This window comes from Silene latifolia, chromosome X (genome assembly GCF_048544455.1).
Source record: "Silene latifolia isolate original U9 population chromosome X, ASM4854445v1, whole genome shotgun sequence".
Lineage (NCBI taxonomy): Eukaryota > Viridiplantae > Streptophyta > Magnoliopsida > Caryophyllales > Caryophyllaceae > Silene > Silene latifolia.
The window spans coordinates 136,924,986-136,938,249 of NC_133537.1; the positions used below are offsets into that span (position 1 = coordinate 136,924,986).

The following is a 13,264-nucleotide window of genomic DNA, read 5'->3' on the forward strand; positions in this document are numbered from 1 at the left end:
TTGCTATGCTTTAACTCCTCGTGAGTCGTGTGAGTGTCTTTATGATATTCATTGTGGTTCCAAACCTGGATAAAGGAGGGTTGCAGTTAGATTTGTGGTTGCTAGCGTAAACATTTTTTTTTTTTGGCATACTTGTGATAAGTATCATGTATGCTACTGTTGTTAAGCCGTTGCTCAGAAGCAGCGCACCACCTCTACGCCTAAGGCTTGTCTGGTGTGAGTAAGGAAGCACAAAAGCTCATAGGCGTGGGTACAGTGGAAAATATGCCAAGGTAGCTTAGAGCATTCGCAAAGGTGAGGCTCCCTATATTTTCTCTTTCCTTTTCTTATTCGTCCACCTCATTTTCCACTAACTACATCTATGCAACAATGAGGTTCCCCAATTCACACACAAAAATTTGGGAACCTCCCCAAAAGTAACACAAATTGCCTTACTTTTCTTTTGGGGACTTTCCCTAAAAACAGTGGAGCCCCAAATATTGGGGAGGTTGGTGCAACAATGAGGAGCCCCATATGAGGAAAGAGAGTGTATATGGGGAGCTTGATTTCCACCTTTGCGGATGCTCTTATGGTCGAAGGAATTTTTTTAAAGTGAAGGTTACAAGTAATTGCACTTTGTAAAAAAATTTGGTTTGAATACCTTGTTGCTTTCTTGGATAATGTAATTTCGAATCCAGTAGTGACTGACTTAGATAGACTTGAACAAGATCTCGGTAGGCTTGACACGAGCAATAATCAACCACTAATCCAAACTAGAAGAAGGTTTTAGGTCGATTACCGAGCCCAAACAAGGGAATTGTTTCCCTTCCTTATCCTCAAAATCCCTTCGACCAAAACAAAGGGTAAAAGTGGGGTTGTGGAGATGACTAATATTTGGCTAGATTTCGAGTATGTATGAGGGGGCTAGTGTAAGTGTTCGCATTAATGTTGGGAGAACGGAAGAATTTTCCATTACCATTGGGGTGCATCAAGGTTCCGCATTTAGTCCTTTTCTCTTTGCTATAGTTATGGATGAGTTGACAAAGGATATTCAGGACGACATTCCTTGGTGTATGATGTTTGCTGATGATATTGTGTTGATTGATGAGAGGAAAAAGGGGGTGGAGAGAAAGTTGGAATTGTGGAGGCATACTTTAGAGACTCGCGGGTTTAGGCTGAGCAGGAGTAAGACCGAGTATTTGAGGTGTGAGTTCACTAACGTGGCGGGGTCGAGATCGACAGAGGTGGGGAGTATTATTTTCGATGGGAATGTTATTGAGGGGTCAAATTTCTTCAGATATCTAGGATCTGTTATTCAAAAAGATGGGGAGTTAGACGGAGATGTGGCTCACAGAATTAAAGCGGGATGGTTGAAATGGAAGAGTGCTTCAGGGTTTTTATGCGATAAAGATATTGAAGAGTCGAGGACGAGTGTAATACCCGGTATTTTAATATGATATTATATTAGGCCGAGTTACCAGCTGGGTCGTGTAGTGTATTTGTGACTCGGGTAATTATGTGACTCGGGTTTTAATTAATCTAACTAGGCTAGGCCCGTATCGTCTTAATAGCACCTATCCTATATGTATAACCCATCTAACCAAACCCTAACCTAATCTCCCTATCACCATATTCATTTTAACCATGAGAAAAGAGAGAAAAGAGAGAAGAGGGAGCCGTGTGTGAAGGGAGCCGCGTGAGGAATTGCGAGGCGATTTCTCAGCCTATTCTCATCCTATTTCGTGATGGATAAGTGAAGGATCATAAGTGATTGCTTGTGTGTGCTTGGATTGCGAAAAGGTAGGGAAATACACTTGACTTATTATCGCTGATGTTGAATTGTGTTGACTTGTTTGTGTTTCGTATGACCAAACTGTGAACGTTGACTTGCTTCGTGGCTGTTGATTTACGTTATGATTCATATCTTTGGAAGGTGATTATTTGAATTGATCGTATTGAGTATGTTATCACAACATTTGGTAATCGGCATGATTTTATGATTGATCGGTTCAAAGATATATATATTGTGTTGCATTAATTTCTTTTGAGCATTCATATGCATTGGAGATGGAGGATGTTGTGGTGATGTGGTGTGGTGAAGATGATGTTGTGATAAGGCCCGGGCGGGTTACGCGGGACTTGTCCTGGTGTCCTACCGCGAGTGCGAGATCGGCTACGGTCGATATATAGTCTCTGGGGATCGGTATGGGTGGGTGTTCGGGTTATGAGATATGAGTTGAGATGGAGATGGAGGTGACGGAGGAGCATGCATATCATATTTTGTTGTTTCATTGTATTCCCTACTCAACCTCGTGGTTGACCCTGTGTATTCGTGAACACCGGTGACGATCCAAATATTGGGGAGCGGGCTTGACGGGTTTATGAGATAGGTGGGAGCTTGATGGGCGTGAGACACTGGATCGAGAAGACTTAGTAGCTAGATCATCATTTAGAAGACTTTCACTTTCATTTATGTTAGTTCCTTGTAATTTGATGTAAAAGAGGTTTTGTAATAATTAAGTTAAAGTAATTATATATTTTGCCTTGGAGTTTAATTTGTTATTCACTACCTCGGGAAACCGAGATGGTAATGATCCGGTTTATTAGGGAATGTCTTGCTAAAGGCTCCTTCACAAATCGGGGTGTTACAAAGTGGTATCAGAGCGAACGATCCTCAGCCTAAACCAATGAACCCAATGAACGTAGGATGTGTCTAAATAAAATGAACCCCTGGGAATAAACTGTTAGGAGCTCACGGTGCGGTTAAGAAGGCGCCCTTAATACGTGCTCTTTTGCCCTCTCGATTTTGAACCGGGTAACCCGAGAGAAAATTGAGTGAATGGGGTAGTTAGAAGGAAAACCTTGGATATAATCGAGTTGATGTATACCTTGAGACCCATATATTCTAACCATTCCGCAGGACAACGTTACGGTAAGTATTTTGTATGAATGATGACGTGATCATATGATGTTGTGGAGATGAGAAATAAATTTTCGTGTTGAGATTGATAATCAATGAAGTGTTGGATTGTGGTAATCGTGAGCGTGAAAATAATTGCGAATTGATGATATTTATCTGGATGGATGTGAATGACGTGTTGATAGTGCTATTATGTCTAGTGATATGCGGTTATGTGATCCCGAAGCCATTCTAGTATAGTATTGTGATAGTAATCAGAAACACTATTGAATTGCTTGTTTCTAGTCATAGCAATCGTGATTTAGATGTAAGGAGTAGATCGAGATGCGAAGGGATTCTATGGGATAGATGTTTACGTAAGTACAAAGTGTGAGATTTAAGTTGGGATGGGTTAGTATACATAGTATGTTCATAAGAGCTTGTAACATAGTAAAGAATGACCTAGTGCTGAAACTCGTTTTGTTTGATTTTACTCTTTAATTGACCTTACTGCCATTTCTTTTCTGTTTATTGCCTATGGATGAAAATTTTATGAGAGATAGCCTCGTGAGTTAGTGTTCATTTGGCGTTGGTTTCATGCTTATAGGATATATGCATTAGGAGTAATAAATATTTTAGTGGGCTGTGGTCAGGAAGTTCCTGTGCAGTGATGTTTCGACCAACGATTTTGTAAAAATCCTCATTTAAATTGTATTAATAATTTTTGCATAATTCCAACTCCATTGTTCAGAAGATTCGCATATGTTTTCAAATTGATAAGCCACGAAAATTCTTGATGTCTCTATATTAAATGGTAAGTTTTGCAAACTGACCCAAGTTTCGGACCAATTGCTGTCACATACTTGTTTGGACCAACTGAGTTGTAGAATCCTGTAAAAATTGAATTCTTGAGCTTTGGACCTCATTCTTTTTCTCACGAATTATTAACTCTCTGTATGTTATAAAAAGTAATATAACTCAAGTTTTCGTTGAACGGTTATTTATTCGTGATTTTTTTGGAAGTTACAACGTGAATCATAACTTTTAAAATGTGAATGCTATGTTGAGTTTTCATGCAGTTGTTCGATTATTTCATGAGCCTTATTAATGTGAAATTATAGTGTCCTTATATGATGATAGTAGCACACATATTCATTGGTTATGTATCTTAACTAGTGATAAAAAAATTAAAGTTTAGTTTATAACATTGTTGGCATGATAGTATGAGTGAAATTGAATAGCTTAATTTGATTCTTAATCGAGGCTGAAATATTTTATACGAGTCCAGTTGTTTGCATATTTTATGCTTGGCATGTTATAATATCTCCGGTGTGTTCATCATATTTGTATAGTGGTCGGATATATATAAATATAAAACTATATTGTCATATCTTGGTAAAGTTGGTGGCGTTAAATGTTAACTTGATTGTTCTAATATACTCGCATGAATATTTATAATAATTATGTTCAAATGTTTACACATGGATGGTAGTAATGAGTATATCTAAATGTTCACACATGTAGGATGTCATCTGAGTTCTAATGTCTTTTATGTGAGTCTGTGTGCCTATAGTTATACTTATTACTTTCATTGCATTAATTTATTTCAGTTGAACCTAAACTTATGATATGATAATAAAATAGTGTTGTTGCTCCTTATTGGATATGTTCATAGTTGTATTGTCATGAAATGCTAAGGTGATTGTTGCAATTGTCACGATATTTGAAATATAGTTTGATATAGTTACGATATAGTTACGATATTTGAAATATATTCTCGAACCGTCGCTATGAATTATAATGAGATAATCCTTTGATGATTCACATGTTTTGCGTATGTTTAAATGATAGTCGTTATAGTTACGTTTAATTGAGCCGCGAGTTGCCTATTTGTTCAAACCGTGCAAACCAGAGAACTTGTTCACCTTGCTAATCTTTTGTCATAGATAATGTTTTACAAGTTATATGATGGTATATGTACATGTTTAAGTTGTTTATGCGATATCTTTTATTTTCTTTGAAAATGAATTATCTTTGAGTTGATGGATACAATTGAATGGTATGGTTGCTAAAATGTTAAACATATGTGTGATATGGAAGTAATTTTGTTGTTATTGTGAATCATATAACCATTAATACTCAATTGTAATTTCAGTTGTTTGACTTCTACATTATTAAGTTAATTACTCATGACCTTACAATCGATGGTTCCGTAAGGAGTTTAACAGGAATTTTATAATGTGCCTCCGATCTAAACTAATAATCTTCTTATATTGACTATATGGTTAGACTCTTGTCTAGTTCTTATGACGTGATAAATCGTTTTAAAATTTAACATGTGATTGAGTTGGTACTTATACTTTTGTGTGACCATGCAACCCGTGATAAATAGATCTGTAATAAAGAGGTAAAATTTTGATTGAACACGGTTAATTTGTAGTTACTTGCTTTACATCATGGTACGAATCGTATGCTTTCTTTGAGACGTCACCGGGGAATGTGTACTATCTAAAAGGTCTCCGATTAAATCTTTGTAGTCGTGTTAGCCGTGAATATAAGCGAGTAAAGAAGTGCAACTAAAATCGATGTTGAGGTAATAGTCGTTCATTAGTAAAGATAGGACTGAAATGAATAAGATGAACCGTAAATTACGATATATGAGTCGACACCTAAGCTTGTATTGTTTGAAAGAATTGAGTTAAGTTTATCTGATTTTGAGTCAAATGGATTCTATGGACGGCTCTGTTATAAGATTTATGTTAAGAAAGTTATTCACCGTCAAAAGTATGAAAGTAAAAGTTTTGAAAATGAAGTTAAATTTTGTCGTGTGAGTATAAATTCGGAATAAGATTTCGGCCGATTAATGCGGTTGTATGGTTTCATGATATTTGCTAGTGGGGGAATGAAGCTAGAACGGAGTCACAAATAGTGGGTTAATTTAGTCATGTTGTTCGTTCATGTAGTGAATTAGTGGGTTGTGGTTAGTTACGAATGTCAAAACGGGAAATGTAATGTGGTGATTTAAGTGAGTTGTGTGTTAACATGGTATGTTGATATTAGCATGATATGTAATGAATATTTGTAAAATTGGTGTAGTTAAATACATTTAATCTTTTATGTCATGGTGTTGGGTGCGGTTTAAATATATTTAGCACCAAGAATGAAATTTTATGTATGATAGTATTGTATGTTAACTTTCCAATATCATTTGTTTACTCGCTTGATCGACTCGACCAATAAGCTTGTAAAATTTGCCAATCAATGTGCATTCGTCATTCGTCATTCGACCAATATTTCTTGGAAAATATGTTATTTGACATGAACCATATGTGAGCACCCAAGCATCTTCATCTTTGTAACCTGAGTAGTAATGTATAAATTAGATTGACAAGCAGATCCTGTGAATGTTATTGCATGTATTGATTGATATGAAGAGTGTTTAGATTAATCTTTGAAATGTCTTAAGTTATTCAACATGGCTTTTGCTCCGATCCGTGGCGAAGTCTTTGTCAGCGAGAATCGTAGCTTCCTTGAGAGAGCTTGTATATTGATTGTCTTTAGTAGGGATTAGTTAACTTGAACGTGAGTTGTGAATCTTTTATCCTCTTTCAGTTGTTAGCAGTAGTTTGAGAACTTTTGTTATAATAATGAAGGTTACGGGGACGTAACCATGTTTAAGGAGGGTAGGATTGTAAAATCTTTATACTTTCATGTGTGATTTCTCAGTTTGGCTATATTGGTTATGCGTTGTGTGGGTTATGTTGGAGTGTTACATGATGTGTTTCTGTTATGGTTAAACTTCGGGAACGAAGTTTATTTTAAGGAGGGTGGAATGTAATACTGCGTTTAATATTCAATTTGGTGGGTGCCTTACATACTTTTGTATATGCGTTTCATAATTCGTTTGCGTTGGTTGGTAGAGAGGGTAAACTTCGGGACGAAGTTTCTTTTAAGGAGGGTAGACTGTAATACCCGGTATTTTAATATGATATTATATTAGGCCGAGTTACCGGCTGGGTCGTGTAGTGTATTTGTGACTCGGGTAATTATGTGACTCGGGTTTTAATTAATCTAACTAGGCTAGGCCCGTATCGTCTTAATAGCACCTATCCTATATGTATAACCCATCTAACCAAACCCCTAACCTAATCTCCCTATCACCATATTCATTTTAACCATGAGAAAAGAGAGAAAAGAGAGAAGAGGGAGCCGTGTGTGAAGGGAGCCGCGTGAGGAATTGCGAGGCGATTTCTCAGCCTATTCTCATCCTATTTCGTGATGGATAAGTGAAGGATCATAAGTGATTGCTTGTGTGTGCTTGGATTGCGAAAAGGTAGGGAAATACACTTGACTTATTATCGCTGATGTTGAATTGTGTTGACTTGTTTGTGTTTCGTATGACCAAAGCGTGAACGTTGACTTGCTTCGTGTTTGTTGATTTACGTTATGATTCATATCTTTGGAAGGTGATTGTTGAATTGATCGTATTGAGTATGTTATCACAACATTTGGTAACCGGCATGATTTTATGATTGATCGGTTCAAAGATATATATATTGTGTTGCATTAATTTCTTTTGAGCATTCATATGCATTGGAGATGGAGGATGTTGTGGTGATGTGGTGTGGTGAAGATGATGTTGTGATAAGGCCCGGGCGGGTTCTGCAGGACTTGCCCTGGTGTCCTCGGCTGGTGGCGGATCGGCTACGGTCGATATATAGTCTACCGGGGATCGGTATGGTGGGTGTTCGGGTTATGAGATATGAGTTGAGATGGAGATGGAGGTGACGGAGGAGCATGCATATCATATTTTGTTGTTTCATTGTATTCCCTACTCAACCTCGTGGTTGACCCTGTGTATTCGTGAACACCGGTGACGATCCAAATATTGGGGAGCGGGCTTGACGGGTTTATGAGATAGGTGGGAGCTTGATGGGCGTGAGACACTGGATCAGAAGACTTAGTAGCTAGATCATCATTTAGAAGACTTTCACTTTCATTTATGTTAGTTCCTTGTAATTTGATGTAAAAGAGGTTTTGTAATAATTAAGTTAAGGTAATTATATATTTTGCCTTGGAGTTTAATTTGTTATTCACTACCTCGGGAAACCGAGATGGTAACAGTCCGGTTTATTAGGGAATGTCTTGCTAAAGGCTCCTTCATAAATCGGGGTGTTACAACGAGGGCACCTAAGAGGGGGAGGGGGTGAATTAGGTGTCTATTTAAAATTTAAGCTTAATGAAAGCTTCTTTTAAAACTCTTAAACACTTTAAACAATGTTTAGATGAAAGGAGAAGTCGATACTTAGAACTAGAGAGTTAGAAGTATTCAACAACGATTCAGCAAGTAGAAGTTACAGTGCACTCAACAGTTGATTCTGTAAATAAAAACGTGAGTAGAGTGTGCAACGGAAATAAAACGAAATAGACACGACTAACGATGTTTTTAAAAACTGGTTCGGTCACTACTCCGCGACCTACGTCCAGCGCTATTTTATTAAACGTCTCAGAAGTAAACTCATACAAACTAAGACCACCTCGAATAATAAAACAACTCCCCAACCTACTCCGGTTGCTAATGCTTAAAAGCTACTCCGCTTCCAAGACTTTTGCTTTGGGCTACTCCGTCGAAAGACTCCTTGCTTAAAGCTACTCCGCAATAAGACTTTTGCTTTGGGCTACTCCGCCGAAAGACTTCACGCTCAAAAGCTACTCCGCTTCGAAGACTTCATGCTCAAGGATAACTCTATACTAAGACTTTGTTCGGTTCTACCCGTTTGTTACAAGACCACTTATCTCAATGTTGTTCACTCAATTGAACGGAGGAGATAAAGTTTAAGTACAAAACACGGGATCCTTGAACACGACTAAAACGACTAGGTGCAACAACAAACTCAAGTAAAAGACTCAAAAGATAAATAAACAAACTTGCAAAAGATTCAAAGATTTGAAAATGATAAAACGGTTTTGCAAAGTTAATTTACTCGATTGAAAGCTTAAGTCTTTTTCAGTTTAAAACTCGTTTGTTGCACACTTGTAAAAATGAATTAAGCAAGCTATTTATAATGTTCAAGTAGTATACTTTACATTAAAATATCTTACACTCATAAGCACAAGTGATTAAAATAATGTAAGTAGTTTGCTTGGGCAACATGCAAGACCAACCGAATTTCTCACCAAGAAACCGAGTATTCTTCCTCAAGAAATCGGTGCCTAAGATTGCAAGAAATCAGATTGTGCACACACACAAAAATAGGCTGGGTTTTTCAACAAGAAACAAGCATAAATGGTTGTGTTTATGGGAACCATAAACATTTCCATAAATGTAAAAGCAAACAACCCATTTATAGTAAGTGTCTTATTGTGCAAGCAAACTCCTTAGCAAGTCATTGAAAGCTCTATATTCTTTAAAAGACTTCAAAATCATTCCAGAAAACATTTGTGAAAGTTGAAAGCACTTTAACAAAGATTCAAATATTTTCGAAATATTTCTTTCAAAGACGAGCCTTAATTAACTGTTGACTCAACTGTTGTTTTTGCACCTAAACGTAAATTCGTGTTAAACGATCACCTTACAACACATGACATTAGCACTAATGACTATCTTCATCTTTGATCTTCATGATGACATTCTTGATAACCTTGAATTGACAATTGGAGCTTCATGCTACATGGTTAAACTTAAGAGGCACACGATTAAATAACAAATGAGATTAATTTGTCTTAAGGCATCATCAACACTAGCTTAATCAAATTGGGTTTCTTCAATTTCCCCCTTTGATGATGGCAAGACAAATAAAATTCAGTGTGCAATTCCCCCTTAATCCATGGTCAAGGTTAACAAGTCAAAACATGATCAAAATAAGATGCATAAATACATGGTCATTGAAAATTAGTCAAATTTTTCGTTAGCCTAGGTAGAACATATTATCGCCAAGTAAACATAGTTACGGTGTACGCAAGCCTAAGAGTCATTGAATCACCACCTGCAATTTTAAACAACTTCCCCCTCTTGACATCATCAAGTAGGAAGAACACAAGTCTAAATAAGGATTAGAGTTATACAAAACAAATTGTTCAACAACTAACAACATAACCAATATTAGTAAATTATCACAAACACAAAGCCAAGGTAAAAAGGGATTAGAAAGGCTTTTGTTTTGATTAGGCATTAGGCATGGTTATGGCAAAAGGCTTGGTACGGCATACGGCATAGGCTAGGCACGGCATAGAGCAAGAGATCAATCATCGGTTCCTTCGGTTTCATCTTCTCCAACCAACCCGTGAACCATCTCCATAAGCTCTTCATTTTGACCCTTAACCTCCTTGAGTTCCTTACGCAAACCCGACACTTCCAAACGAAGACCCGCAATCTCATTCATTTGAGCATGTTGGAGATCCATCAAGGCTTTAACATCCTTAGTGAGACGTGTCATAGAAGACGATTGCATAGAGGAGGAGGCGACATCCGTAGCCTTCATACCCGACCAAATACGAGCAAGTTTATCACCTTCAATTTTCAAGTACATTTGTGATAAAACTCCCGAGGTCATAGTGTCACACATGTGATCCACATCGAAACTAGTCGAGTCCACAATATCCAATTTCTCGAAAATGACCGATAACCACATCCCATATGCTAACACGGTGGAACTATCAACCTTACGCGTCTCTACTATCTTAGCAAGATGATCAATGTGAAAGAACTCAAAGCGGGTAGGTTAATTTGAAGGTGTTTAGCAAGATAATAAATCAGCCACATGTCTAGTACACCACACACACCACGGCTCTCATTACATGGAATCAAGGTTCTAAAAATGAAATTGAAAAGGAACCGGTGGTTTATTTTGATTTCTCTCGGTTTGAGTGTGATAGGGGACGTAGCTTTGGGACTTAGAAACTTTGTTACGGTCAAGGAACTTATACCATCAATAGTCGGCCAACCACCCTTAGGAAATGAGGACAACCCGGTTGTAGGAATACCGAGCAATTTCCCGACAATTTCAACATTGAGACACAAGGGTTTGTTATTGATAACGGCGGTAAGACTACCCGATTGGACATCGACTTTGACCGTAGTATAAAATTGAACAATCTCCGCTAAGTAAACTCGGTTATAGAGATTAAGAAGACTCTCCCACTTTTGTGCATGAATTGCATCTTTAAAGAATTTAAAAGCGGGGGACGAATCATACCATTCGAGTTCATAGCGACGGCCCGATTTAAAATTCCCTTGGATGACATGTTTGCAACAATCAAAGATATCCTTTGGAAAGCGATACCCATGAAGAATCTCGAGTGCCTTGGACTTGTTCTCATCAATAGGTTGCTCAATAGCAATCATAGCACTATTCGATTCATCGACTTCCTTTGCCATTTCCTCCACTTTTCTTTTACTTGAGATAACCCGAGTGGACATTCTCCTTGCTTTGCCTTTCGGTTTGGGAACGGTTTCCTCCTTGAATAACTCGTCATCATTGAAGACGGCATTCAATTTCTCCGTGTCAAGTTCCGTTTCCACAACCGTTGCCTCACTCACGGTTTTGCCTTTCCTTTTTCGCCTTTTGTTTCCAACCAAATCCTTCAACATCTCATCATCACCAACACTTCCCTTCGATTTCGATTTTGATTTCAATTTCGATTTCCCATTACTCTTCTCACCGGATTCCTCAACAACATTCTCAACACTCTTTTCGTTTTCCTCACTTTTTTCAATTGATTTTTCAACACTCTTTTCTTTTTCTTTTTCAATGTTTTCCTCATTCTCCTCTTCACTTTCATTTTTCTTTTCCTCACTGTTTTTCTCTCCTTCCTTCTCGGCATCTTCATCAACAATCTCCTCATCATTGTTACTTTCCTTACCAACACCAACATCAACACCCTCAACTTCTTGAATGATTGGATTTCCATCATCATCAACCTCACCAACAACCCGTGTGCTTCCTTCTTCACCCTCGGTTTCGGTTGCATGCGGCATATTCAAATCGAATTTTTGATTGAACACCCGACTTGAGAATCTCCTAGCCTCGACAGCTGTTTTAGGACGATTAGCAACTGATTTCTTTCTTGTCATTGGGGTTTTCGGCACAAAGACTCTAGGTTTCTTTGGTGGTTTTTGATTTTGGGCAGTTTTTGATCCAAGACTTTCGATTTGTGGTTCAACCGATGGTATTTTCGGCTTGTAGGAGTCTCGGATTGCATTAAAGAGTTTCTTAGTTGATTTTGGAGGCATGATTCTTATAGTGAAAGTAAAAGTGACAGTTGGGAGAGGTATGCTTTTTACGGTTTTGGAGAATATTTGAGGAAGGTGTAATTTTTTGAATATTTTGAAAGTGAGTAAGAAGGTCATGATTTAAGAGTTGAAAAATTGTACATGTAGTAAATGAGGTGAATAGTGTTTTAGGCTTTTTTTATTTGATTGGTTGAGAGGAAGGTGGGTGTAGCCGGTTAGGTGGGGTTTAGGCGGCTAGGACATGGGTAATGGGGAAAGGAGATTTGATGGTTAGATGATGGTTGAGTGGCTCCATGTGAATAATATCTTTACCCATTGGATTTACATGTAAATTAATCATCTAATTCATTGAGTAATACTAACACATAATCACTTATAAAAACAAATGTAACATCTACTCTAGTCAATCATCGAGGGCAAGTCGTCATAAAATTTTACGCGGAATCCAACAAACCAATTTCCAACCGAAGTTTTACGAATTGTTCTCTTTCAAGCGGTTTTGTAAAAATGTCGGCTATTTGATCTTCCGTTCTACAAAATTTAAGACGAATTTGACCTTTTTCCACATGATCACGTAAAAAATGATGTCTTATGTCAATATGCTTAGTCCTTGAGTGTTGTATAGGGTTCTTTGAAATGTTAATGGCACTAGTATTATCACAAAAGATAGGAGTTGAATCAAAGATAATACCATAGTCCCTTAGTTGTTGTCGAACCCAAAGAACTTGCGCGCAACACAATGCGGCACTTACGTACTCGCTTTCAGCGGTGGAAAGAGCAACGGTGTTTTGTTTCTTTGACGCCCATGAGATCAAACACGGACCTAAGAAAGTAGCCATCCCGGATGTACTCTTTCGATCAACAACGCTTCCGGCATAATCTGCATCCGAGTATCCTAAAAGCTCAATAGGACAATGTGAGGGATACCAAAGATACAAATTAGACGTTCCAACTAAATACCTAAGAATACGTTTTACGGCAATGAAATGCGATTCTCTAGGACTAGCTTGGAAACGAGCACATAGACATACACTATATAAAATATCCGGTCGACTAGCGGTCAAATAAAGTAATGAACCGATCATACCTCGATACATCGTTTCATCAACTTTCTTACCATTCTCATCTTTGTCAAGCTTTGTGGACGAAACCAT

General features: G+C 37.7%; 1 protein-coding gene across 1 annotated transcript; it reads right to left on the minus strand.

Moving 5' to 3' along the window:
- Positions 1-12,544: 12,544 nt before the first annotated feature.
- LOC141618422 (secreted RxLR effector protein 161-like) lies at positions 12,545-13,264 on the minus strand. Its single transcript, XM_074435515.1, has one exon. The coding sequence runs from the start codon at positions 13,262-13,264 to the stop codon at positions 12,545-12,547; it is 720 nt and encodes a 239-aa protein (XP_074291616.1).